Source organism: Thunnus thynnus, chromosome 22 (assembly GCF_963924715.1).
Source record: "Thunnus thynnus chromosome 22, fThuThy2.1, whole genome shotgun sequence".
In the NCBI taxonomy this organism is placed as follows: Eukaryota; Metazoa; Chordata; class Actinopteri; order Scombriformes; family Scombridae; genus Thunnus; species Thunnus thynnus.
The window spans coordinates 18489531-18517439 of record NC_089538.1 but is presented as its reverse complement, the minus strand read 5'-3'; the positions used below and the strand labels follow the sequence as shown (position 1 = coordinate 18517439).

At 38.6% G+C, this 27909-nt stretch overlaps 3 protein-coding genes across 5 annotated transcripts; all 3 read left to right on the top strand.

Annotated features, from left to right (window-relative positions):
- The first annotated feature begins 57 nt into the window (after nt 1-57).
- Nucleotides 58-12189, top strand: zgc:92594 (uncharacterized protein LOC436996 homolog). The gene is made up of 8 exons (XM_067580300.1): nt 58-437; nt 3063-3957; nt 4665-4773; nt 7574-7669; nt 9029-9262; nt 9763-9785; nt 9894-10042; nt 10699-12189. Exons 2-8 carry the CDS (start codon nt 3338-3340, stop codon nt 10998-11000), a joined length of 1533 nt encoding a protein of 510 aa, XP_067436401.1. The 5' UTR covers nt 58-437; nt 3063-3337; the 3' UTR covers nt 11001-12189.
- Nucleotides 12190-13460: 1271 nt separating this feature from the next.
- LOC137174819 (E3 ubiquitin/ISG15 ligase TRIM25-like) lies at nt 13461-21314 on the top strand. Of its 3 annotated transcripts, none has more exons than XM_067580302.1 (8): nt 13461-13982; nt 16035-16688; nt 17163-17268; nt 18464-18583; nt 19674-19907; nt 20181-20203; nt 20371-20516; nt 21182-21314. In XM_067580302.1, the coding sequence occupies exons 2-8, from the start codon at nt 16069-16071 to the stop codon at nt 21223-21225; spliced, it is 1293 nt and encodes a 430-aa protein (XP_067436403.1). In that variant the 5' UTR covers nt 13461-13982; nt 16035-16068; the 3' UTR covers nt 21226-21314. The 3 variants fall into 3 exon arrangements, with proteins under 3 accessions (XP_067436403.1, XP_067436402.1, XP_067436404.1); XM_067580301.1 differs by having other exon boundaries at nt 15933-16688; XM_067580303.1 differs by having other exon boundaries at nt 13464-13982; nt 15933-16688; nt 18488-18583.
- Nucleotides 21315-21897: 583 nt separating this feature from the next.
- On the top strand, nt 21898-27828 carry mrpl48 (mitochondrial ribosomal protein L48). Its single transcript, XM_067580305.1, has 8 exons — nt 21898-22311; nt 23422-23480; nt 23725-23756; nt 24008-24096; nt 24574-24752; nt 26383-26485; nt 26631-26720; nt 27251-27828. Exons 1-8 carry the CDS (start codon nt 22291-22293, stop codon nt 27326-27328), a joined length of 651 nt encoding a protein of 216 aa, XP_067436406.1. The 5' UTR covers nt 21898-22290; the 3' UTR covers nt 27329-27828.
- Nucleotides 27829-27909: the final 81 nt, after the last annotated feature.

Here is a 27909-nt window from a genome sequence, read left to right as displayed (position 1 = left end):
TAACGGCGATACAGAATATATACGTCAGTGCAACGCCGGGATTTCCGAGGCACCGTGAAGGTAGCATTTTCCCCGCATCACCCTGTACACTTTCAGTTAGCCAACCGCTTGTTTGTCTGCCACACAGGTGTTTGTGTGTGTCTGTGTCGACTCGTCCTTTTGTGTCAAATGCCGAAAACTCCAGATGACAAACTAAACGCCCGATGACTGGAATATTTTCTCGGACTCCTAAAAAAACAGGACAGGACACTGTGGGAACAACAACAACAAGAAAAAGCGGAGCTAACCGGTCGTAAGGTTATCATGTTGGCCCGAGCACGACAGGTGCACCGCAGCTTCGAGATTTTAGACGGTTAGCCTCATCGTTTATGCTACAAACAAGCCTGTACATCTCTGTTTTTACGAATAGAGACCCTATAAATACACATTTTGTCAAGGTAAGTAGCGTTAACATCCTGTCTGTCTGTCTGTCTGGAGGTTTTTGCTTTAGCTCATCACTGCAACTCAGCCATCGGGGAGATTAGTGAAGCTAACAGGGAGGCAGGACAGCTAATTGTTGGTTGACACCTTGATTTATAGTTATTGTACCGGTAACAGTGAGGAAAAAAACATGCTTTTATGTAGAAGGGGTATCCGTTTAGAGCAGCTCATGTAGGCCTACAGTGTGCAGGCTTGACAGGTGGATGACTGCTGCACCTCTTGTCTCATGTAAACAGCTGAAGGTTGGCAGGTTTCCAGGTTATCTTGAGGTCATAACCTTTGAATCCCAGTAGAGACTTCTCCACAAGTTTAACCAAACAGCAGAATAAATGACCTTCTTTTGGAAGGCCTAAATGTTATGTTTTACTTTCATTTTTAAATGGCTGTATAAACAGGAAGAAGGAAGTGATAATTATACTTTGGTGGTCGTTACATCAGTTTCACATGTTCTCACAAAATGGTTAAAATAAGTCAAAGATTACTTTGTTCCTGAAGGCCTAATCACATGTAGACAGTGGTGGGAGAAGTATTCAGATCATTTACTTAAGCATTTTTACATTGCTGTTCCTAAACAGCAATGTTAAAATACTCCATTACAAGTAAAAGTCCAGCATGAAAAACCCTACTTAAGTAAAATTACATAAGTATTATGAGCTTGATGTAGTTAAAGTATTGCAGTAAAAGTAGTGGTTTGGTTCCTCTGACTGATATATTATTATATATGACATCATTAGATTATTAATACTGAAGCATCAGTGTTAGAGCAGCATGTTACTGTTGTAGCTGCTGGAGGTGGAGTTAGTTTGAACTACTATATATATAGATAGCTAGTTTAGTCCAGTGGTTCACAACCTAGGGGTTGGGCCCCTCCAAAGGGTCACCAGATAAATCTGAGGGGTCATGAGATGATTAACGGGAGAGGAAAGAAGAAAAAACAAAGTTCTGATACACAAATCTGTTGATTTTTGGTGAAATATTGGATCATTTGAACATTTATTGAAATGAAAGCATGTGAGAAGTTTAGAGGGAAAAATCACTATTTGGTGGAGTTGTTAACAACTCACAGACATGTGAAATGTGACCCCGACTACACACTGCTTTATGTAAGACATTAAAAGCCAAAATCAAATGTCAAATAAATGTAGTGGAGTAGAAAGTACAATATTTCCCTCTGAAATGTAGTGGAGCACAAAATGGAAATACTCAAGTTAAGTACAAGTACCTCAAAATTGCACTTAAGTACAGTACTTGAGTAGCCTAAATATAATTACTTACTCTCCACCATTGCAACTGCAGAGCTGCAACTAATGGTTATTTTCATAATTAACTAATTTGCAGATTATTTTTCCTGAATTATTTTCTCTGAAAATGTCAGACTATTGTGAATAATACCCATTACACTGTAATTCCCAAAAGCCCAAGTTGATTTATTCAAATTGCTTGCTTTTTATCCAACCATCAGTCCAAAATAGAGCTGCAGTGATTAGTAGATTGACAGAAATTTAATCACCAACTATTTTGATAATCAATTAATTGATTTGAGTCTTTTTTTTTTTTTTTTTTTTTAGAAAAATGCTAAAATTCTCTTGTCCCAGCTCCTTAAATGGGAATATTTTCTGGTTTCTTAAGTAAACTGAATATCTCTGGGTAGTGGGTCGTTAGTCAGAACAAAACAACACATTTACGGTGGCATCTTAGACTTTGGGAAACTGTTATATACATTTTTCACCATTTTCTGACTTGAAAGAATGTTAAAAAACGACTAATCGAGAGAATATTCACCACATTAATCGATGATGAAAATAATTACAGCTCTAATCCAAAACTCAAAAATATTATGTATTAAAGAGAAAAGCAGCAAATCTTCACATTTAAGAGGCCTTTGACCAGTGAATGTGACATTTTTACAGAAAAAAAAAGACTGAAAGAGTTGCCCAATTAATTGAAAGCAGTTACCAGCAAAAAATTCTGTCGATTGTCTAATGAATTAATCGACTCACGTTTCAGCTGTATTCATATACATGTAGAGGGCTGCAAGTTATGATTTCATTCAGAAATTTAATCACCAAATATTTAAGTTCAAGAACAAGCTTCTTATATGTTAGAATTTCTGTTTTTTTTTCTCAGTTTTATGTCATTCTAAGTTGAATATCTTTGTTTTTTGGTCTGTAAGTCAGACAGAAAATGCAATTTGAAAGCATCACCTTGTGTTTTGGGAAAATACAAAGGGCATTTTTTCACAAATTTTGTGACATGTAACAGTCTAAATAATTAATTAATTAGCTGAAAAAACAAACATCAGTTTAATTGATAATGAAAATAATCATTATTCAGCTCATTTTTCATTAAATCAATAAATTGTTTACATTTTTATAAGATGTTTAAGATATAGAAGAAAATAAGGAAACATATCCAAGACTCAAAGGCATTTAGTTAAAACAACAATTAAAAAAGCAGCAAATGCTCACATTTGATAAATTGGAAGCAGTGAATGACTTGGATGATTTTATCTTATGTTAACTGTCTTTATCATTTCTGCACTATGAGCAACTTTAACAAGCATTTCTTGTTTATTCCTGAAGGCTTCAGCAACCTGTAATAGATCCAGATAATCTACAGAGAGCAAAGTTCAACATCTGGAAACCTTCAGCCTCCCTTCCTCCTCTCCCCCTCCACCCTTCTCTGCCTCTCTACCTCTCCGACCTTTGCTCTTCTTCCCCGTCCCCCTCTTTTCACCTTCCCTTGCGTCCTCTCTCCTCCACTTCCTCATCTCCTTCCTCATCGGTCTCATCACCTCATCTCAGCACATCCACCCGCCTCCAGCTCACCTCTCCGGCTTCACAGTCTGAATACTGACATGGCGTCGGCCCAATCAGAGCAGTCCAGCGTCCTGCAAGAGGAGCTCACCTGCCCGGTGTGCCTGGACTTGTACCGCGACCCCCACTTGTTACCTTGCGGCCACAACTTCTGCAAGACCTGCCTGGACCGTCTAAAGCGGCAAGCGGACCGAGGTCGCTTCCGCTGCCCAGAGTGCCGCGACAGCCACCGGTGTGGCACCAACTTTCAGAAAAACTTCAAACTAGCCAATATTGCTGATGACTACCGTCACCGCCGCAGAGCCACCACTGCAGCTGCTACAGCTTTGAAATCCAGAGAGTCGCTGACTTCTTCTCTGCCAACACAGCAGGCCAAGAGTGTGTTTGCTGTTCCATGTGACTACTGCCCTTCAGTCGCCGCAGAGGCATCAGGCACCTCCGCAGACGGGCCTTCTGTTTCTCAGGAAGGGGGTGACAAGAAGGAAGCTGCTGCTGCTGCGTCAGTGTTTGCAGTGAAGACGTGCCTGAAGTGTGAGGTGTCGATGTGCCAGGAGCATGTAAAGCCACATCTGGAGCTGCCGGCGTTTCGCGAGCATCCTCTGACGGAACCGATGAATGACTTCTGGAAGAGGAAGTGCCCAGATCATGACGAGATATACAGGTACGGTACACATGCACCCGTATATTGAAATGTTAACATTTTAAAAAGGTGGGTTCATCTTGGATTGAACGTTTTTCTCGTTGTCACAAGTTTTTGATCGAGGGTAACTAGATCAATCTACCACTCGTTTGGCAAGTTCAGTGACTGTCAGCTTATTTCTAAGGTCTAATATAAACCACTTTTTCTCCCCTAATATTGATTCTCAGCTCAGGGTACCTACTCTCTTTTTCCCCAAATTTTAAATCTGTACAGCAGGCTGCATTGACTGTTGTTCTGCCAAACAAGCTAAACAATAAAACTAGAAATCAGTTAAGTTGAAAGAAACATGCTTTGTGCTGTTCTACCTCTGTTGTAGCTTTGGGAGAAATGTATGTTTATGGAATTTGGCAAAGCTCAAGGGAATAATAATAATAATAATAGTTGTATTTAAAGGTTGATTTTCCTTTAAGATATATATTCTGTCATCAAAATAGCCATACTTTATGAAGCAAGGTGATTGTGGTTCTTCTGTGTGGTTTCTATGTGATTGTTGCTCTTCTAATCACACTTCTTTGTGTTTTTATTACTTGTACAAAACCAGGCTGGACTAAAACTTTCCACTTCGTATTTTCTGTAGTAGCACCGCTTCATTAATGTGTGCAATATCTCACGAAGATCTGGCATTTATAACTGAATTTGTTTTTTTTTTATTTGATCTGCAACTCCAGATACTACTGCATGGACGACAAGATGTGCGTGTGCAACGCCTGCACTATAGAAGGAGGACACTCGGGACACACAATCAAAACCCTGAAAAACACAATGAAAGATCTGAAGGTACACTTTTCATGATCATCAGTTGTTTCTACACAGGTTGGGAAAGTCGGTATTATTATGGGAAAAAGAGGTTTTGGAATCGCTCAGAAAGCGTTAAATGTAAAGGCAGGGTTCAAGGTTTTGAACGCCTCGTCCATGTTGACCTAAATTTGGATACTTAGGTTAAAGTTTACAGTTTGAATTTTAAAGATTTTGAACAAAAGAAATGTGTGTGGACTCCACAGTCCACACGCTTTAACCTCCTTTTCATTGTCTGACTTACACAAAGTCCTGTGATGAGTCTGGAATCCTGATGAATGAATGCTGTCGGTGAACGAGTGAAAGCATCACATGACTCACATGTGGTCTTTCTATAGTGTAGTTAAATCCACTTCCTGTGCTTCCATTCTTCCCGAGTGTGAAGTTGAGAGGCTTCCAGTTCAGTGCCGTTCACATTCAGTTCACAACCCGTTGAGTTCAACATGTTGCATAAGCATCGTCTAACTTACAACTAGTGTCCTTCTCAGCCGAAATTATTGCACAATATTAGGTTTTCCTATTTCAACAGTGAGGAACTAAGCTAGCAAGAGTCTTTGTGTAGCTGTTTTTACACTGTGTTGGTAGCCAGATGGACTCACAGTATAATGAAAGATCCTCCGCACGATGGTTGATTCCCCTCAAATGCTTCTGGTGGATTAGACAAACCTCAACCACAGGCCAAGTTTCAAGTGTTTGGCTGATGGCTTATTGTAATTTTCTGCTTTGATCAACTCATTTGAAGGCTGTACACTTAAGAAAGATCAAGTTATTAGTATTTTTGTTAATTTCACAGGGATTTTAGTAGTAGTATTGAAGATGAAAAGGAGAAATAAAGAAGAATGAAGGATATTTAGGATGAAATATTGGATTTGAAAAGATATTATTGAGCAGCACTTCACCAGTATTTGTCAGTGATACAGTCAGGGATGTGATTTTTTTTCCAGATTAAACTGGAATTCCGGATTTTCCGATCTGAAAATGTGACCCACATGAATCATCTATAAAATATAGAGTTGAGCTGCCCCAGTGAAACGGAGAGGATTTGAGGAAATCTGTAGACTGAAGTGCGTGAAGACTTTTTTTTCCCTTTCCAAGTATCCACGAGGATGTTTGTTTGCGTTCAGCTCGAGCTCAACCTGCCGATTTTGAAAAAGGACAGCGGTGAGCGGGAGGAATGCGACTGGCGCCATCTTGGCTTTTTTAATGAGTTCAACAGGGGGAGAACTCGCTGGGAGAAATAACATTATCATTGGGATTTCACTCTAAAAAAAAAGGGGGAACTGCCGGTAAGTGGGGTTTGCAGCAGAACTGTGTGCGCGTTGTTTGGTGTATTTTACAAGACGAAGTGAGCACGCTTGTGTTTATTTGTCACGCACGGCTTTCACAGTAAGAGCAGCTGTTAGCTGCCAGCTAACGACACAGTTGTGCTGCCAGGGGAAAGAAGCATGAGCAGGTTTTGATGGGCGCCTTGTTTGCAAATTAAATCAAATCCACAACTGCATCTATGCTTATAGCAACATGTCATAAGCAGATGTTTACGCTTTTCAGGAAGATTTCTTGGGCTGTAGCCTTATGGATGAAATACTAGATGGCCACAGATGAATGATACTGGTCACCAGGTTAGCTTAAGTAGCCAGCTAATGTCCTACTCATGATTTATTTTAAAATAAATTGCAGAAAGATGACTTATCTGCATGTCATTGCTATCCAATGAAAAACATGTATCTCCAAATTTGGTAACTTCAAAGTTTTTCAGACAAACTGATGAAAATTCACAAAACTGAAAACAGACCCGTTTGTATTAACTCATGAAAGGTTGATGTTTTGAAGAAACATGGTTTTCACAGGACGAGATGGTGTGTGTGTGTGTGTGCTATTTCCATGTACTCTCTGCAGGCTACATGTAGTAACAGTGGGAATTGAACCTATGACCTTCTTAGTTCTATGAGACACATCATCAATGATGTACATACAGTACTCATCAAATTCACTATTGTTACCATTATAGATACTAGTTCCAGTTAAAGCCAGTAAAAGATATGAGACATCGTGAAGGCAACACATGAAGAAATTGGCCTCAGGCAGACACTGAATGACTTTTATTTTGGTTATGTGTATTTTCATGAACTGCATGCAATCATCTACTGTAATCAGTGCAAGATGACTGTGAGACTGTTAGGCTATTTCCTGCTCTCCTCATCAATAACCTTTTATAATCTTCCTCACATTCTCCACTCACTAACTATGCTACAATGATCAGATTGGACAGACGTGTTCAAAGCCGCTCACAGTTATCTGAGGCATGTGTAGATCAAAGGCCAATTAAAGGATCACTCTGAAAGCACTTATTACTCTCAAAGTAGGCAATTATTTCTCAGCTCAGTTTTTTTTATGAGTGACCCTCTCACAACAGAAAAATCATAATCCCATCTCAGTATCTGCGAGCAGCTCTCTGCCTTGGCACATGTTCAGCATCATTAAATTTTATTATATGCCATTAACTGAACATGTGTCATTAAATACAGTGGTTAAACATGATAATTCATAATCAAAATCTTCCAGGTCTTACAGTTTGTAATAAAACAAATGAAGGGAAACAGTTTACTCATTACACTCCTTTTTTTTTTTTGTCCTTTGCCAATAACATGCCTGTACAGTAGTAGTTAATCGTGCTTTTTTTTTCAACCCCTGCACTGATGCATTCATGTTTTGAAATATTTCAACTCTGGGAATCTGTTGTGACGTCATTTCCATTGAGCAAATGCTACTTTACGTTCACCAGGGAACGCTGGATAAGCAGCTGTACAGGGTTGAAAGGAAATACAGCATGGCGGAGAAAAAACTCCAGGAGCAGAAGGAGAAGGAGAGACAGAATAAGGTAAGATGGTACAAATTTAAAGTCCAACAGGGCTACCAAAACCCTCCAGAAAACAGTTGAATATTTTTAATATCATCTGAAACTCCCACAGTTTATCTTTTAGTTTTTAATGTTTTTGTGATCACAATCTGGTTACAGTCTTGGCAGCTTCTCAGTGACTTTAACGATACCTTTCAATGGCAAAGAAAAAAGACGGGATGCACCTTGAGTGTCTTTGTTTTTAATTGACAGCACTAGTTATTCAAGTGTATTAATTATTTTATTCTTTTAGTTTTTTTCCTGTTCTACATAGATGCTATGTTCAACATATGAATGTGAATTATGGCTGCAACTAACAATTATTTTCATTATCAATTAATCTGCCGAATATTTTCTCAAGTAACTGATTAATTACTTGATCTATAAAACATCAGAAAACAAAGAAAAATGCCTGTAACAATATCCTAGAGCCCGAGGTGATGTTTTGTTTTGTCTAACCAACAAATCAAAACACTAAAATATTCAATTTACAGTAATGTAAAGCAGAGAAAAGCTGCAAATTCTTACATTTGAGAGCCAGTGAATGTTTGGCATTTTGCTTGAAAAATAACTTGCATGACTAATCAGTTATCAAAACGGTTGCCAGTAAATTTTCTGTTGACTATGGAAACTTGTGTATTTTTCAACGTGGATCCTATTTTAAATTTTCCGGACATTACGTGGAGGAGCTGTATGTGTAAACGCAAATATCTGAGTCAGTCAGACCGGACATTAAATGGACTTTACGCTGCCAGCTCACTAGTACAAAGTCAGTCTAATGTCCGATTGAGCCCATGTGTGAATACAGCCGTGAATTCTCTGGAGAAATCACAGTGAGTGAGTGGACTACAACTGCTCGCTACTGTAAGTGCAACAAAATCCGGCAGTAAGGGAGGCAGTGTGACCAATTCATCAAACAACTCTTGAACAAGCAGAACATAAATTTAAATACGACGTCTTTGACTTCCAGCAGTCAGCTCACCCTTTCATCCACAGCTGCTATTTTACACGTGCGGCCGGTGCTGGATAAACGCAGCAGGCCAGCTAAGCTGCATTGTTTTGACTGGGCCTGAACGCTCCACTGAGAAGCTAGCGCTAATGGGAGAGAGGACTTCCTGTGAATCTCATGAAATAAAAGCTGTTTTATGTCTGTCACATGGATGATCTCTTGCTGTGTGGTACATGTGTGAAAGGGCTACTATTCAAAAAATTTGATTTGGAGAATCTTTACACCCCTAGCAATCACTTTTAACCTCTACTTTTATACAACCTGTACTTTCCCCAATACAAATGACATCCTGTCTTATTTGTCTTTTCATCTTCATCGCCTCCCTCATCTAGAAGTTTATGGACGACTCTGAGCAGTGTTTGACCAGGCTGGGTGACGAGATGAAGGCCAAAGTTCTCCGCTTCATCACCCGACTGCGAGAATGCACGCGTACTCACTGTGACACCAACGGGCCAGCGATTCAGAAGAACATCTCCAGGATCTGCCAGGATCAGGCCCGTCTCCAGGAGGTCCGCTGTGGCCTCGAAAGCCTCATGCAGGAAAACGACCCTTTCCGCTTCATTGAGGTGAGAAGCATCACTCGACGCTGTCAGTGTTTGTATGTTTTGTTCCATTCAGCATAAATCAAATCACACTTAACTGCCAATCACTTTCCAATGTGCACCAAAATGCCATATTGTTTAAAATGGTTGGCAGTGCTGGAACTTGCTTATGATTTGTAGTTAACAGGATAAAACACAAGTAAGTTTATCAAAATCTTGACTGAGAAACAGTTTTCCTCAAACTTTATAGATTGAAATAGATGTTTGTCCTGTAATACAGTGAAGAAGAATGTCTGCAGCTTTAGATCAAACAATGACAAAAACTATGACAGCTACATTTTTGCAATACATATAAAATATAAAATGAAGTTGACAGTTGAATAGTGTCTCAGTTTTGTCTGAATAATTTATTTCAAAAAGCCTGTGATTAGGTTGCCACCATTTTTAATAGCTTCAATTTGGCTGATTTTGGAAATTTTTGTGTACTATTTGTTTCAAAATAATCTTTTTTGTCCCTTTTTCAGGCATACAAAACAACAGGAAGACAGTAAGTACTGCTTTCATATTTATTAAGATGTTTATAGATTAAAAAAAAATTCCAATCCCAAATAACCCTCGTCCATGGTGTGTGTGTGTGTGTGTTTGGGTGTTTTAGGTGCCGCAGGCAGTTGAGAAAAAACATGTTCTACCCAGAGTACATCGACATGGAGACGGAGGTTCTCGGAGTGATGATGGAAGATGAAATGAGAAAATTCCTTGATGAGGAACTTCCATGTCACATTGTTGCTGCCATTAATTCTCTTTGTAAGGAATTTTCATACATCAAGCTAAAGCTACATGACAAACTTCACTGAGCGGATTAGACATGCTCTTCAAGCAGCATTTTTTTAGACACTAAAAGACACTATCATCAGTATAAAGTTAAGATGATTAGCAAACAGTTGCCTATTTACACATCCAGCAGACACAAAGATACATGAGCATTTATTTGAAATCTGGTTTTCTATCCATCTTATGAATATCAGATATTTTGTTTTGGTCTCCACCAACTCCTGAGAGAAATATCAGTCTCTTTAGCTTCTAAACGCGCCACTATGTTCACCAACTAGTCACTAACTGTGTATGTCTGCTGTTTGTTACTGAGCAGGTGAGTTTATCAAAGCTTTTTTTGCAATAAGACTGAACCAAATGGTAAGTTTGTGGGCCAAAATACCAGAAAGATGCTAATACACTCCATAGCGCTAAAGGGGGACTGTCTGTAGGTTCCTCACTGTGAGCAACGCCTTTTAATCACTTGTTTTTTATATATATATATACATACATATACATACAGTATATATGATATTTATTAGCATGGTTTCAAGGTATCTAAATACACAATAAAGTAAAGTCAGTTAAATGAAAAGAGTTTCAACGGTTTAAGAAATTGATTTTTTTTTTTTTTTTTTTTGACCCATCAGGTCATCTTTCAGATCTTGAGGAAGAGGAAGAGCAGGAGGACAATGAGGAAGAGGCCGTGGAGGAGGAGGAGGACGACGACGACGACCTCGATGACAGCAGCGAAGAAGAAATGAGGAGCGAGGGGGAGGAGGAGGAAGATGAGGAGGAAGAGGAGGAAGAAGGACACGACCTGAACGAGCTGGTCGATGATCTTTACAGCCCTGGGGAGGAGGAGGAGGAAGAGGAGGAAGACGGTGAAGAGGAGGAAGACGAGGAGGACGACGACGGAGATGAGGAGGACGACGAAGAGAGAGGGGTTTAACAAACGGAAGACAGGATTTGTATATTTTTTACACCAATTAAAAGCACTTTGACTGTGGGTGAATGCAACAGATTTTGAGGTTTTGACATCAGTTCTAGTGTCGTCACCCTGAAGTTGCATCCATCTTCTCTTCGAATGTCCCTTGTACAAGAAGTACTCGGAGCAGCTGCCACATTTTGCCTCAACACCTCTGACAATATTGAGATGACACACTGGATGATACAGCGACTGAGCTTTGACTCAGCTGTGTTTAAAAAAACAAAAACAAAAAAAAAACAACTTGTGCACTGAGAATCTGCCAGTGTGAGTCTCCTGCTAAACCTGTGTTGCATACTTCTAAACTTAATTAAGGTGCTTTATATCAGAAGACTTTGCTGTAAACACACATGAATGTGAATAATGAAAGAATGTGACTGGACGGACTCAAATACTTAAATTGGCAAACCCTCTGTTTGTCTGTGATGCCTGATTTTTTTTTTTTTTTTTTTTTTTTTACCACTTTGCTAGAAATTTCACAAAATGTGGGAAATTTGCCTATACAGTATTGACAGATTTGATCTGGTTTGTTCAAAAATTTCCAGGCATAGTTGAGTTTCCCAGTTTTCCATTACCATAGAAAGCCTTTTGACCGGTATCCTTGTTTTGAATATATATATTTCCTGAAGGAGATGAAGTAAATCAAACACACACGGTGAGTAACAATCTACTTGAATGAGTCTCTGTGTTTATGGATTGTCGTGATAGTTAGATTCATGCTAGAGTTGAATACTGCAAGCCAAAGAGTGAGGATGTGTGTGTGTGCACACGTGGATACTTGTTTTGAAAAGATCGTTTGCTCGGCATGACCCTAGAAAAAGAAATGCAATGTGTAAAATAAGAGTTTACATAGGCTACAATATGACTTTGCTTTTCATTATTGTGCTTTAAAAGCATTTAATGCATTGTTTTAAAAGAAAATGTCTAATGTTCCTATGCACTGTTCATACATTATTCTTAATATATCAGTTTCAGGTGATGTGGAATTTTGCACTTTACTACAATAAAATGCTATGTTAGGCCTAAAATATTTGAATGTTAAAGTTTACTTTTTATTTTGATACGAGTGATTTCTGTGAGGGGCCAAACTGAAATAATTAATACATAATAATAATATAATAATAATAATAATAATAAAGCCTGCTGAAATGTGCACAGTTGTCTAGTGGTCCTTTCAGTCAGTCAGACTCGGTGAGATATGGGGGGCAGAGAGGGGACGTTAAACTGGATTTAAATGAGAAAGTGAGATTAAAAAGAATTGAATAAAAACAGATACATCCTATTAGAACTGGAATAATAAAATGGCCAGCTATATGAAAAGTTTTGAAATTTCATTAAAAAAATACCTTTATATCATTTTGCTGGAGGGACTAATAACTAGATGTCACTGGGCTGATAGCAGCCTTGAACTGAATTCATTTTTTACTGTTTGTTGCCTCACATTCATTACTGGCACAGCTGGCATTCAGTCGGCACTGGCATGAGTCATATGAACCAGTCATGGCCCAGGTGCGACAGTGGCGGCACCGTCTGTAAGGCAGCAAACAAGATATGGGCCAGTTGTTGAGTGTAGTATTGGCCCAGATGTTAAATTAGAACTGTGGGCCACATGTGTATGGCCGGTCCTGTCTTGCAGTTAAAATGTTATTTCAGATATTTTTGAGTCACGTGCCAATATTTTCATACACAGCTGTTCCTCCTTCCTTCCTTCATGTTTTTAATGCTTAAAAGCTAATCCATCCAACAATAAATGTTGCATCAAATAAAATTCAAGATAAAGGGATTATCCAAAGTACCTGCCTCAAATGAAAGTTTTAAGTATGAAACACTGTCACTTTTAATTGTTTGATGGTCTCATTTCATGGACAAGAAATGTTTGGCCTATTCGCACCTGTTTCTTTAATGGTTGTGTTTGAAGCTTGATAACTTTTTTGTTTTACATCACATAACCATGACCATGATGATATAAATTAAGGAAGAGTTTCATGCAATGAATTTACATCATTGGACTTTATTTTTTTTTATCATTTACATACAGATTTATTAATCTTTCCATATTGTTGTACTTTTTGTTCACTTATATTGTCAAAAAATGTATTTTTTTCTTCCCTAACTTGTTTTGTAAAGAAACAAAAAACAAATAATAAAAAAAAACATATTTTCTAAGTATTTTTTTCTCCTAAAATACGATATGTACACAGTCTTGTACCTTGCCTTAAAAAAAAAAAAAAAAGCTCAAACGTTTTTCGAATATTTCTTTTTCCAGACTCATTTTAGGGGATTGTCGCCTTCAAGCCGTCTTGAAATGCTGACTTTTTGAAAGGTGTAAGGGAGAAATTTATAATACATCCATGAAAATTAATGGGAAATTTACTTCCGTAACCTGTCAACAACGTTGGAGACGTCGATCAAAATCACGTTTACTACGAGAGGTCAAAGGTCACTTCCTTAGCCTCTGTATCCTCTTTAGCTTTAGCTTTGATACACGCTCTGGTCGAAACAGGACATATTACACAAATAATATTGTTCTGATGTGAAATCGAACACCGGAATCTTCTAGCGGACATGCTAAGCTTTCACAAGAGGTTGCAGATCGACTGTAATTGACATTTGTGCGAAATTTTGTCAAAGAATGAAAAGGTTAATAGTGCCAACTGAATTAGCATAAGCAGAACGGCAACAGCGGCCTATATTTGCACTCACGATTGTAACTGCTACCGTATTTAATGTCATGTGACAGTGAAATCTCTTATCCAGCCCACCAAGGTATCCTCCTTAAAAAAAATAAAATTATCAAGGTATCCACTCAATGTTGGCTACCTAATCCACAATTGACTGCAACGTCACCGGAACGAGAATCCCGCCAATGGTCGAGTCTGCTCACGGTCACGGACGGTAGTCTGAGAGTTGCGCAGCAATACACTGGGAGTATCCAGCAAAGAAGTGGTAAGTGAGAAACATTCATTTACTTTTTAGTTTACAAGTTTTTCAGTTTTTTCTTAGCTCACAAAGACAGCGTTCTGTCGGGAGTCTGGCTTTAATGTTAATGATGGGGCTAACAAGCTATAATCTAAGGTTAGCTAGCTAACTGTTAATCGTTATATTAAAATGCAGTAAATGGGAGGATGCTAATTTGGGCTAAGCTGTTTTGCAATGAAGTTTAGTTGACATCAGGTAACGGTATTCTTTTAGATTATCATTATGGATTAAAAGAGAAAAAGAAAGAAATATTAAAAAAAGAAAAGTAGCAGCAGGCATTTTGCCGAATTTGGAGAAGCGCAAACACAAGCAAATTCCGGTGATGTTGATAAGATGTGAAGCTTTTGGCTAAAACGGTTTGTACAACTTGTAGCTGTCGGCCTTTGAACACAAGGCTATAGGTCACTCGTCACTGTTGGCGCCATTGGGACCGACGCTATGGGGACTGTCGGGGCTGCTGCTAGCAAAACCGGCTTCCCAATGTCGCAGCTTAAAAATAGGGTCACATTGCCTCGACCCCTTACATCGTTAGATTCAGCAGAGGACGCTGATGTCTAGACCACAAGCCTTCACGTCAGACTGAAGCGTCTGTCTACTGTACCGGTTCCGTCGGGTTTATCACACACATTTTAAAACGTAAACCAAACAGTAGAGCAGCCAATTAGCCTATATCTTTATCTGCATACATGTACTGTGTAGCTTCCTTCTGTGGCGAAGCGACTGTGCTAATGTTGTGTCCTGGCCACGCATAATGATGCATACTGACCTTGCTTAAAGGTGCCATTAATCTAGACAGCGCTATTTCCTTTCAAGATTGTATTAGTGGCTATTTTATGCTCCTACTCTGCACCCAGAGCACTGTGGTACTGACCAGGTCAATACCACAGTGTGCTCTGTGGTGCAGTGTCTCATGATAATGAGGAGTCATTATCATCATTATCTACCTACTATCAGCAATATATAGTAAATTGTAGTAAATCTATGAAGTTTGAAATAATGAATTCCCTAGGTTGCAAAATGTATTTAAATAAATAATTTAAGTGCCTTTTTATTGGTTATCAACTTCACATTTACATGCATATTGTCGAAAAAATAGACTTGTAAATGTTTCAGATACCAACCTGCACAGAGCTGGTGCAGACAGCTGCATAGATTAAAATGAGAACATAGCTGTTGTGTTAGACATGCGAGTAAAAACCCAGCAAACATTTAGACGTTGAATGAGCATCGTTTGAATGTCCAATCAATACGTCCCACTATGGTTCAAAAATAGTTCCAACATGGAAGTTGTGCCGACGTCTGGGACGTTACCTGGCCATCAGCTGGACGTCATCATGGGCACTCCAGCAATGTTGAAATATGTCGTTACCACGAATGGGCCTCTTCAACTATTCTGCTAAAGTTTATGTACACAGTGTGTATTCTGCAGCTTTATACATCCTCTATGTCCAGATAAACAACTCAATATGCTGCACACTCTGAAATGGTCCAACCAACATCCTGTTTGACCCGAACGTTACACATCTTAACAACGTGTCCCTTTCAAGATAATCCTGATAATAAATGATATATAACCAAACACAGTAAGTATTTTAATACAAGACATATGCATCATTTTTACAGAAACACACTGAGTAAATACTGACATGCAACAGTATTTTATTTGGATAAACAACACAGAAAAAGATGATCATCAAAAGTACAGCCTCTTGTAGAAAATCTAACAATTTGAATTCTTAACTCTTTTAATTCAATTTGATGTATTTTTCTTCAGTTTCCATCCATAGATTGTGTTTCCAGTGAGGCGCTGACGCAGGCTAATGCTAATGCTGACTCCAGAATTATTTTATGTAATCATCTTATCATTTCTACACTACGAGCAACCTTTGTCAAGTATTTTTTGTTTATTTCTGAAAGCTTCAGCAACCTGTAACTGGTCCAGATAATGTAAAGAGAGCAAACTTCAACATCTGGAAACTTTCAGCCTCCGTTCCCCTCTCTCCATCCACCCGCCTCCAGCTCACCTCTCCGGCTTCACTGTCTGAATACTGACATGGCGTCGGCCCAATCAGAGCAGTCCAGCTTCCTGCAACAGGAGCTCACCTGCCCGGTGTGCCTGAACTTGTACCGCGACCCCCACTTGCTACCTTGCGGCCACAACTTCTGCAGGACCTGTCTGTACCGTCTAAAGTGGCAAGCGAACCGAGGTCGCCTCCGCTGCCCGGAGTGCCGCGACAGCCACCGGTGTGGCACCAACTTTCAGAAAAACTTCAAACTAGCCAATATTGCTGATGACTACCGTCACCGCCGCAGAGCCACCACTGCAGCTGCTACAGCTTTGAAATCCAGAGAGTCGCTGACTTCTTCTCTGCCAACACAGCAGGCCAAGAGTGTGTTTGCTGTTCCATGTGACTACTGCCCTTCAGTCGCCGCAGAGGCATCAGGCACCTCTGCAGACGGGCCTTCTGTTTCTCAGGAAGGGGGTGACAAGAAGGAAGCTGCTGCTGCTGCGTCAGTGTTTGCAGTCAAGACATGCCTGAAGTGTGAGGTGTCGATGTGCCAGGAGCATGTAAAGCCACATCTGGAGCTGCCGGCGTTTCGCGAGCATCCACTGACGGAACCGATGAATGACTTCTGGAAGAGGAAGTGCCCGGATCATGACGAGATATACAGGTACGATGCATGTGCACCTGTATTTTGCAGTGTTATATGTAGAGATGCACTGATTGCAATTTTCTTGGCTGATTCTGATTTCCGAATTTTAAAAAGTCTGATCTGCAGATTCTGAGCTTTGCCAATTCCGATTTTCTTTCTTAAAAGAATTAAATAAGAAAGAAAGATTTCCTTTCTTTCTAAGAACAATAATTGTCAGCATACACAAACTTCTCTTTAATGGGATATTGAAATTCAACTGTATGTTCATTAAGTATTTAAATAACTTACATTTTTCTCCTTAATGGAAACCATTAATTGAGCACCAAAATTGTTGCTGATTTATTGTCTGTCCAAAATGTTTCATCTTTAGTGGTAGTTTTTTTTTCCACACCGCAGCACCACTTCATTAATGTAATATATACAGTATTTCACGAAGATCTATCATTCATGAAGTTAATCTGAATTCGTTTTTTATTTGATCTGCAACTCCAGATACTACTGCATGGACGACAAGATGTGCGTGTGCAACGCCTGCACTATAGAAGGACACTCTGGACACACAATCAAGACCCTGAGAAACACGATGAAAGATCTGAAGGTGCAATTTTCATAGAGGCTTTGGCAGTATCAAGGTATTGAGGTATACCAGGGTTATTTAGAAATCCCGAACGTATGATTTTTCAATACTGTCAAAAATACAGATGCTCCTCTTTCTATGAAACTGATACGGAGATCCTGTAGTGAGGTGATGTATTATAGAGCACAGCACACGCCACCAGAGGTCAGTCTCTACTGATGGGACAGGCAGCTCAGCTGATGGCAACTGCGAGTGGTGGGGATAACATTACAGGATAAGTAAAAAAGAAAAATGCCTGTGCCCCTGTTTGGGAGTATTTTGGAGGAAGCTGTGTGCATTATTTACCTCAAGAAAGTTGTGGCTGAAGAGGGTAACACATCAAACCTCCATTCACACCTCAAAGCACATCACCCATTAGCTGCTGCACAAGCGAAGCCATCGTCATAGAGTACCCCAGCCAGAAGGCTCTCCAGCCCACGACAAGCCGAGTACCAAAGCACACATGATTTTATTCAACTGCCAGTCCGCCACCACCACCCGTACATCACCTCCGTTCAGCCCACTGATGTGTCGGTATCCGCCGTGGCAACAAGTGTCATCAGGTCCTCCAGCAAGAATCTATGGAAGAAGGGCGCTTATTTCTTAGCTATTTATTATTCTTTGGGTCATAAGTATTTAAACCTGGTTTTATCTCTAGAGCAACAGCACTCACAGCTGTGGTACATGATATGGTGCTCTGTTGTGGGTTTTATTAAGTCACTTCATATTTGTGACGTTGTCAGAGAAATGATTAAGAAACAAATCAGAGTTGAGCTCAAACTGAAGAGAAATTGCAGTTTTGCATCCATGCAAACTAACGACTTGTTGGCCATAGAAGCTGAAAGGTAATTTTGGTCATATCATTATTATCAGATGTGGGCAGGTGAAATGTGTGGGTTTAAGTGTCAAAAATTCATTTCCTCATTTACTGTGAGCTCTCTACTATTGGTGAGTCAATAAAAGGCTTAAAATGTCACAAAAACATAATCCCTAACTCCTAATAACACAGGATATTTTGGTTGGAAGTCAACGTAAGTTTAAGAAGATACTATTAAGCAGCACTTGACCAGTATTTGTCAGTGGTACAGTAGTGGTTAATTGTGCTTTTTTTTCAACCCCTGCACTGTTTTGAAATATTTCAACTCTTAAGATCTGTTGTGACATCATTTTCATGGAGCGCTTGCATCTTCACGTTGACCAGAGAACGCTGGATAAGCAACTGTACAAGGTTGGAAGGAAATACAGCATGGCGGAGAAAAAACTCCGGGAGCAGAAGGAGAAGGAGAAACAGAATAAGGTAAGATGGTACAAATTTAAAATCCAAGAGGGCTACCAAAAAAAACCCCAGAAAACAGTTGAATATTTGTAATTTCACCTGAGACTCTTACAGCTCATCTTTTAGGTGTTAATGTTTTTGTGATCACAATCTGGTTACAGTGTTGGCAGTTTGAAATTTGACCTGATGAGACGTCTTGAGCTTCTCAGTGAACACTTAAAAAATACCTTTCAGTGACAAAGAAATGAAACAGGATGCAGCTCGAGTGTCTCATCTGGCTGAAATGCTACTTATTTTGATCAAATTGATTAATCTTCAGATTATTTTCTCAAGTAACTGATTAATTAATTGCTCTATAAAACATCAGAAATTCCTGTCACAGTTGCGTAGAGCCCGAGCTGATGTCTTGTTTTTTCCAACCAACAATTCAAAACCCCCAAATATTCAATTTACAGTAATGTAAGGCATAAAAAAGCTGCAAGTTTTTACATTTGAGATCCTTGAAGAAGTGAATGTTTGACATTTTACTTGAAAAATAACTAGACTTGACTGACTAATCAAGTCAACAGCGACTAATCGTTGCAGCTCTAATGTGAATTTGATGATAAACTGACATTCTCATGAACATTGCTCTCATTGTGGAAAGCTATAAATACTGTCACTGCTAGATTTGAGGCTCTTTTGTAGTTTGCTACCAGTAGTGCTGTTCTTAAATATACTCTACTTAACTTTCAACTTGTAAGATTGTGTTTGACAAAAAAAATGATTCTATTGTGTCACATTTTTTAGTATCCATGTACTACTTTGGTTCTTAATAAGACATTCAAAACATCTGTAAGGACATTTGTGGGGATGTTTCGAACTTTTTTTTATTTGCTGTATTCCTAATTTATAAAATGGTTTATAGTCATTTCATCAACCTTGTTCAGCACCATGGACAGCAACATTAAGATGCTCTGAACAGCTGCACAGTGGCCATAAATTATAGGTTGCAGATGGTGGTGGAGGTTAGTAGAGCTTTACATAACTTTACATAGAGTTTACTTTCCCCCCAATACAAATGACATCCTATATTCTTTGTCTTTTCATCTTCATCGCTTTCCTCGTCTAGAAGTTTAAGGATGACTCTGAGCAGTACTTGAACAGGCTGGGTGAAGAGATAAAGGTCAAAGTTCTCCGCTTCATCAATCGGCTGCGAGAATACACGCGCACTCACTGTGACACCAACGGGCCAGCGATTCAGAAGAACATCTCCAGGATCTGCCAGGACCAGGCCCGCCTCCAAGAGGTCCGCTGTGGCCTCGAAAGCCTCATGCAGGAAAACGACCCTTTCCGCTTCATCGAGGTGAGAAGCATCACTCGACGCTGTCAGTGTTTGTATGTTTTGTTCCATTCAGCATAAATCAAATTACATTTGACTGCCAATCACTTTCCAGTGTGTATCTAAAGGCCAAAACGTTTAAAATGGTTGGCAGTGCTGGAACTTGCTTGTGATTTGTAGTTAACAGGATAAAACACAAGTAAGTTTATCAAAATCTTGACTGAGAAACAGTTTTCCTCAAACCTTATAGATTAAAATAGATGTGTGTCCAAATAATCTTTTTTGTCCCTTTTTCAGGCATACAAGACAACAGGAAGACAGTAAGTACATATACTATATATATGTACTTACTATATATTACTATATATATATATATATATATATATATATATATATATATTAAGATGTTCATAGATATAGAAGCCCAATCCCTAATAACCCTCGTCCATGGTGTGTGTGTGTGTGTGTGTGTGTGTGTGTGTTTTAGGTGCCGCAGGCAGTTAAGAAAAAACATGTTCTACCCAGAATACATCAACATGTACATTGAAAATGACGAGATGATGGAAGAAGAAATGAGAACATTCCTTGATGAGGAACTTAGTTCAATCATTGTCGCTGCCATTAATTTTCTGTGTAAGGAACTTTGAGATATCAAGCAGCATTCTTTTTTTTTTTTTCTTTTAGCCACAACAAGCTGAAAAGACAACATTATCATATTATCATATTATCACCTTATAAAGTTGTTAAGATGAACGTGTTAGCAAACAGTTGCCTATTTACACATCCAGCAGACACAGAGCTATATTAGCATTTATTTGAAATCTGGTTTTCTGTCCATCTGATGAATGTCAGATATTCTGTTTTGGTCTCCACCAACTCCTGAGAGAAGTATCAGTCTCTTTAGCTTCTAAATGCTCCACTACGTCCACCAACTAGTCACCTACTGTGTCTGTCTGCTTTTTGTTGCTGGGTTGGTGTTGTACAGTGAGTTTATCAGAGCTTTGTCACAATGAGACTGAACCAAATTTGTGGGCCAGAATACCAAAACAATGAGCTGAAAGATGCTAATATATTCCGTAGAGCTAAAAGGGGACTGCAGGTTTCTAGGTTTGTCACTGTGAGCAACGCCTTTCACATAAAACACAGTAGTTTAATCACTGAATGAATATATGTATCTATGAGCGCAGTTTCAAGATATCAAAATACATGCTAAGGTCGAGTCTGTTAAATGCCAGAGTTTCAGTGGTGAAAGAAATCTTTTTTTTTTTTTTTCATGTCACCTATCTGTCATCTTTCAGGTCTTTATGAGGAGGACTTCGATGACAGCAGTGAGGAAGAATGAGTGAGGAGGAGGAGGAAGATGTTGACATGGACATTGATGAGGAGGACAAGGATGGAGAAGAAAAGCTTTTGAAAATTAAAATGTTATTTCATTAAAAAAAACATTTATTTTATTTTGCCAAAGGGACTGATAACAGGATGTTGTGACTGGGCCAATAGCAGCCTTAAACTGTATTAATTTTCACTTTTTGTTGCCTCACATTCATTACATTTTAAGACAAGAACACTCAAGTTTAAAGGACGGGTTCATATTTTTCACGTCTGTCTTTAAACAACAGTCAGATGCCCAAATGAACATTGAAAATTTTCTTGCTGTAATCATTCCTACTATTCATACTGACCATTAGAAGATCCCTTCATAATGCACTTACAATGTAAATGATGGGGGCCAAAATCCACAGTGCCCCTCCTGTGCAAAAATGTGTTTAGGAGTTGATCTGAAACTAATATGAAGCTTCAGCCGTCCAAATAAGTCAAATCAAGTAGATATCTTTCAACTCAGTCTTTTTAGTGCCAAAGTTACTTTTTTGTTACTATACTTCCACCACAGCAACAGGAATACTGTCTGAGGAAACACAAAGGGGGAATTTGATGCTTAAGATATTAAATGTGGCAGATATCCACTTGATACGACTAACTAAGCCTCACATAAGCTTCAGATGACTGTGGACACACTGGATTTTGGCCCCAATCACTTACGTTGAAAGTGCATTTCGGGAATCTTTTAACAGCCAGTATGAACAGGAGAAACAATTACAGTGAAGAAAACCTCGTTCAGAGTTAATATGGACGCCTGACTGTTGCTTAAAGACATATTTGAAAAATAGTGAACCCATCCTTTAAACTTACGTAAACAAGGTAAAAGTCGTCCCGGAACGTCTGTACTAGCGTGTTCAAGCGACGGACATAAATATAGACGTACCGTTTTCCCGTGAGCGTTTCCGGAGTTTGCAGCAATCGTAGCGTGTGTTTTGGATGTCAGTAATTCTAGTTACATGTAGATAATTCACCAACATAAAGTATATGCGATTTCTGTGTAGAAGTGCAGACAAATAGAAGTTGGACTATGAATCCTGTCTTTCGAAAGGTAACGCCATTTTTGTTTATCTTCGCCAAATGTGTGACATATTCTCAGAGGTCATACTGCAATTATGTCAACTACACGGACTGTTTTGTAGTTATACGTTTACTCTAAGGGTAGGGTCAGTGTCAGCTAAAGTCAGACGTTATTATGCTTTATATCATGTCATTGTTCAACGTTCAAATGAAAAACAAAAAACCGACAGATCGAGGCTCTGCCAGAAGTCGGCAGGTTTACTTCGGCAGAAAGTAGTTCCCAGTAAAACTGTCTTTTTTTGATTGTTTTTTTGGAAATCATGTTGATATTTTCATGTTCAAAGTAAATAAAGTTTCTAAGCAAGTTTTACAGACTGTCTAAGTATGTGGCTGTTGATGAGAAAGCTTTACCATTTCCAGTATTGAAATGTGAAATCAGCCTATTTCAGCTGTGTGTGCTGCCCTGCTAAAAATGTGGTTTAAAATATACCTAGCAGGAGTTGCACCCCATAAATAGGCAGATAAGCTTTATGGTATTCACAAGTAATGTGTTTCACTCAGTTCAGAACATTAAAGAAGTTTTCAGGTCTGTTTTAAACAGCCAAGTGCCCAAATGAGCACTGAAAGAGGTTTTCCTTGCTGTAATTATTCCTTTTGTTCATACTGGCTATTAAAAGATCCCCTTCAAAAGTGATGGAAGGGAGAAAATCCACATTTTGTGAAAAATACATTTAAAAGTTGATCTGAAGCTTATATGAGGCTTCAGCAGTCTGAGTTAGTTACATATCAAGTGGATATCTGACACATTTACAGTCTTTTTGCATCAAATTCCCTCTGTGTTTCCCTGTTGAGCTGTGGTGGAAGTATAGTAACAAAAAGAAGGACTGAAGCACTAAAAATACTGTAACATTGAAAGATATCTACTTGATTAGACTCATTTGGATGGCTGAAGCTTCATATTAGCTTCAGATAAAATATTAAATACATTTTTGCACAGAAGGAGGACTGGATCGAACAGTACGAATGGGAGGAATGATTTGGGCACCTGTCTGTTGTTTTAAGACATACTTGGAAAAATTGTGAACCCGTCCTTTAAGAAGTCCACGTTGTATGAAAGCTGATGTTATCCTATTTTGCACAGTTGCAGGTGACTTTCACACAACAGTCATTTGTCTTGAATCAAGTGCTTTCATCATGCCGGTAAGTCTTTGCTTTTTAATCTTTATACGTCATGTTGGCACAACTTAAGGAAGCAGTTGCAGTCCTTCATAACAAAAAACTATAGAATCTCAAGTTCTGTTTTTTAATGTAGTTGCAGGTGTGCAATCAGCAGTTGTGTACTTTAAGTAAAGATTGATTAACTGGACAGTTGCAATGCAAGAATATTCTTATTCTTACCTTCTCCATGTATGTTTGAGTCTAATACTTATGCTGTTGTATGTAGGACCACACCGTCCATCCAGCGTCCTGTTTGGGGTAAGTATTTAAAGTTTAATATGAATTAATTATATGTTGTTATCAACTATGAATAGTAGATCTAAATAGGACTAAGAGGAGCACACTTGTCCTATGCATGTTAAATATTTATGTGTTACTGCTGTGTACTTGTTGAAATGGTTAAAACAGATAAGGTTGCAAGACAAACTCTTGCCTTAAAATACCCAGATATGTGTCATGTATTGTATATGTAGTGTAAGTTTTGTTGACTAGACGGTTGTTCCCTTCAGGAGGCATGTCTGCTGTAAATGAACGACAATACAAAAGCATGCCAACCCATGGGATTGGGAGGTGGCGGCATCTTTTACCCAAAGAAGCGGTAAGACTCTGAAACGAGATTACATCTTTGGAAAAGTGTTTGTACTGCATATTTAATGAGCTGTAATGTAGGATATTTTTAAAGAATGCAACTTAAGATAGTTGGTTGCTGTTTTTCCTGAGGATAACATTGGCCATGTCGATGTTCAGGCGTCAAGGTTTAGTTTATTCATCCATAAAAACATTGAAATTACTGTGCTCACAACCAACACTGATTACAAAAGCAGAGAGAATGAATACCCAGAAAATAAAATCATACTTAAAAACAACAAAACTAACAAATGCCCACTCAAACTCCTATTTTTAAGATTCAAGACTACAGTAATTGTGATGTATTTTTTACTTTTTTGTTATGAAAAGGGCTTTGTTGGTGGATATTTTAGAAACATCTGTGGTGAGGAAACATGAATGGATCTACAGAATTGTAAAGTGTCTCATTTTGTTGTTGTTGTTGTTTTTTTTTGTTTGTTGTTTTTAGCCAAAGAAAAGGAGAGACAAACGTCAGATCACACCAATAAAACAGATCTTATCAGCGACGGATACAGCGTATGGGACTCTGAATGTGACTGTGTCGGGTTATGACATGACAGTGGTGGAGCATTACTCCCAATACATCCACAACCTCTGCAACCGGCTCGGCGTCAAAGTGGCCGACAGGTGAGGATATTTAGAAAGACTGAAAAGGCAGATAGGAAATTGTTGTAAAATGTAAGAAACATCAGTGACCTTCATCACAGCTAGACCCATCCTCAACACATTAGTGAAGTACATTAAAGGATATAGCTGGCGACTTTCTATACTTTTTTTTTTTTTCAACAAATCTCATTTGCTGAGCCGAGCCAACTATGAATTGATCCTTCTTACAAGTATTGTATGTGTATCCAAAGCCTGATATATCTTATTCCTCTGTACCTCTGTACTATTAGAAAACTTAGCTCAAATATGGCTCATTTGGCTGCTCAAACCATTTCTCAGGACTGTGTGGGCATGTCCAGATCACGTTTGATTGACAGCTCACTTTCAGCTCAAGTACCATTTTATTTTCTATTCATTCACTAAAACATTTTGCTGATCTGGAATAAACTACCAAATCTATCAAATGGATCCTACTTGGTTAGAAAGCTTGACTAATCGATTAACTAGGATAACAGGTTTGACTGCCCAAATCTGTGTTTTTATTTGTTTTACCTCCCGGAGTATGACGCTAATTGTTTTAGCATTCTGCATTCACATACATGAAACAGTTAGCATAGCTTAAACGTTTTGCTATTAACTACCAAATCTATCGAATGGACCCTACTTAGTTGAAAGCTTGAATAATCCACTAACTAACAAACTAGGTGAGACCACCTGAAACTGTGTTTTTATTTAACCATACCTCCCGGAGTATGGCGCTAATCGTTTTAGCATCTTCCATTCACTTACATGAAACATGAAACACCTTCATGAGCCACACTGTTGCACTGGTTGACATGTTCCTTCCACCTGAAGATTATGGTGACAGAAATTTGTTTTGAAACGGCTCCAAAGACTAATACCAGAAATCACATTTTCAGTCTCTGGAGAGTAGTTTTGTGTATGGCAGATGCCACTGAGAATACGCAGTTCCCTTTACAGTGCTCTGCTAGTGGCACAAAGTCAAGAGGCTGTGATATGTAGCACAACAAGCTAGTAAAGCTCTGTAAACAGAATTGCGTTCCTGCATGTGTGCAGTGGCGTCTGCCGTACACAGAACTACTCTCCTGAGACTGAAAATGTGATCGCTGTTATTAGTCTTTGGAGCCATTTCTAAACAAATTAAAGTGGCCGTAATCGTTGTGGTGAGGGAACATGTCACCCAGTGCAGTGGTGTGGCTCTACAGCACAGAGGAATAGGATATATCAGGCTTTGGATACAATAACAATACATGTAAGTAGATTAATTCATTGTTGGTTTGACTCTGCACATGAGATCTGTTGATCATAAGAAAAATACAGGAAATCACTGTATCCTTAAAGTTTGCTGTCTGGCAGCCGACTCTTGAATTTCATTTTGAAGCCTTCAACAGTCACTTGAACGCACCATAGAGAAGTTAAAAGTCCCTGCTCTCCACTGTATTGCCATGTAATAACAAAAAAACTTTAACAAAAATGTAGTGACTTGTACTCTAAAGCTGCAGTCAAGATGATTCCGTGTCGTAATCTTAGCAGCACAATAGAATTAGACACAATCATAGTTTTATTTAAAGGCTTTGATCTGACGAGAAAATAATGTCTTTTTTTAAAAATCACTTTTCTTCACATGCAGCTATGCTTTGCCAACTAAAACCACAGAGGTTATGCTAATGCAAGAGCAAGGAACCAAGATGTACGTTGACGCCGTCCTAAAGACTCATAAACGTGTCGTTCAGGTAAAACTGATTTTTTGTTTGTGTTTTATCTGATTTTAGTCCCTTTTTTACCACAGTTTGGACACTCAGCATGCATACTGAGTTAGTTGTCTGGGGAACTTGGTTGTTATTTTATGTTTTATTTATCTGTTTGTTTTAATTAAAGCTGAGCAGTCTGAACGCTGCATTGTGTCCTGTCTTCATGGAAGTTCTTTTGAAGCATCAACCTGAGGGAGTTCAACTTTCTGTGAAGGAGGTGAGTTCGCATGAAAACAGCTCTGCCATATTATACTGAAGCTGGGGGTGCAACTAACTATTATTTTCACTCGATTAATCTGTCGTTTGGTTTATAAAATGTCCAAAAATGGCGAAAAATGTCGATCACTCTTTCCCAAAGCCCAATCCCTAATTGCCTCGTTTTGTCCCAGTCAACAATCCAAACGGTCAATTTATTATTAATGAAGACTGGAAAAAAAACCAAACTGAAAATATGTTCTATTATATAATATTTGAGAAGCTGGAACCAAAGAATTTTGGCTTTTTTTTTTTCTTAAAAAGTGACTAAAAACAATTTATCGATGATCAACATAGTTGGCGATTAATTTTCTGTTGATCGACAGCATGATCCTGGATGCTTCTCTTCTCCTCTCCTTTCCTCAGATGTGTTTTGATTTTTAAAATCTCAACAATTTTTAAAAAATGTGGAAAATCTAAACAGGTCAGACACTGTTGGCATAACATTTTAATAATACATTGTCTCTTTCTCTTTCTGTTTTTCCTCCTCAGCACACTGAGGCTGATTTCCAAGGACGTTTCAAGGCACGTCCAGAGCTGGAGGGGCTTATGGCTCAGATAAGCCAGTAGGACCTGTGACATTCTGACATTACTGATATTCAAAACTGTATGTGACACGGATTTTACACCTTGTTAGCAAGGAATACCTGTTTTCTTGTCATCTATTATTTATTTTCTGGCATTCCTGTGCTTCAGGTGATGGATCATTTGCATTGAAGTAACTGTATACATTCATACATTCTTTTGTGACCTCTGCAAAAATAAAACCCAGTAGTTTTTTCCAAACTAAGAAACTGTTTTATGTAATACTTGGGTATCAGAAATTCTGTTACTTTATAGTAAATGGTATGTGCAACAATTATGTATACACGCTTATACTGCTTCATATTAAACATGTATTCATTGTACAGTTTAGGTAACCTGCTGCCTACCAAAAAGGCTCTGAGTTATATGTGTATACAGTCTTTTGACTCAAAATTTGAAGGATAAGGATCAAAATGATTATCCTGCAAAGCTGAGACCAAAAATCTGAAGTACATGTACATCTAAAGTGCTTATTTACATCTCAATCTTTGCACTGTTATTTTTATATGTGATTACTCTGTGATTGCTCTCTTGAGACAGTTAATTCACAAATGTACAGAATTCTT

Excerpts from the sequence above, each read along its gene's own strand:
- zgc:92594 (XM_067580300.1), top strand. The coding sequence starts at position 3,338 with ATGGCGTCGGCCCAATCAGAGCAGTCCAGCGTCCTGCAAGAGGAGCTC. Across the intron at positions 3,958-4,664 it reads GATCATGACGAGATATACAG|ATACTACTGCATGGACGACA; the intron begins GTACGGTACACA and ends CTGCAACTCCAG. Across the intron at positions 7,670-9,028 it reads AGAAGGAGAGACAGAATAAG|AAGTTTATGGACGACTCTGA; the intron begins GTAAGATGGTAC and ends TCCCTCATCTAG.
- LOC137174819 (XM_067580302.1), top strand. The coding sequence starts at position 16,069 with ATGGCGTCGGCCCAATCAGAGCAGTCCAGCTTCCTGCAACAGGAGCTC. Across the intron at positions 16,689-17,162 it reads GATCATGACGAGATATACAG|ATACTACTGCATGGACGACA; the intron begins GTACGATGCATG and ends CTGCAACTCCAG. Across the intron at positions 20,517-21,181 it reads CGCTGCCATTAATTTTCTGT|GTCTTTATGAGGAGGACTTC; the intron begins GTAAGGAACTTT and ends GTCATCTTTCAG.
- mrpl48 (XM_067580305.1), top strand. The coding sequence starts at position 22,291 with ATGAATCCTGTCTTTCGAAAG. Across the intron at positions 23,481-23,724 it reads CAAGTGCTTTCATCATGCCG|GACCACACCGTCCATCCAGC; the intron begins GTAAGTCTTTGC and ends TGTTGTATGTAG. Across the intron at positions 24,753-26,382 it reads GGCGTCAAAGTGGCCGACAG|CTATGCTTTGCCAACTAAAA; the intron begins GTGAGGATATTT and ends CTTCACATGCAG.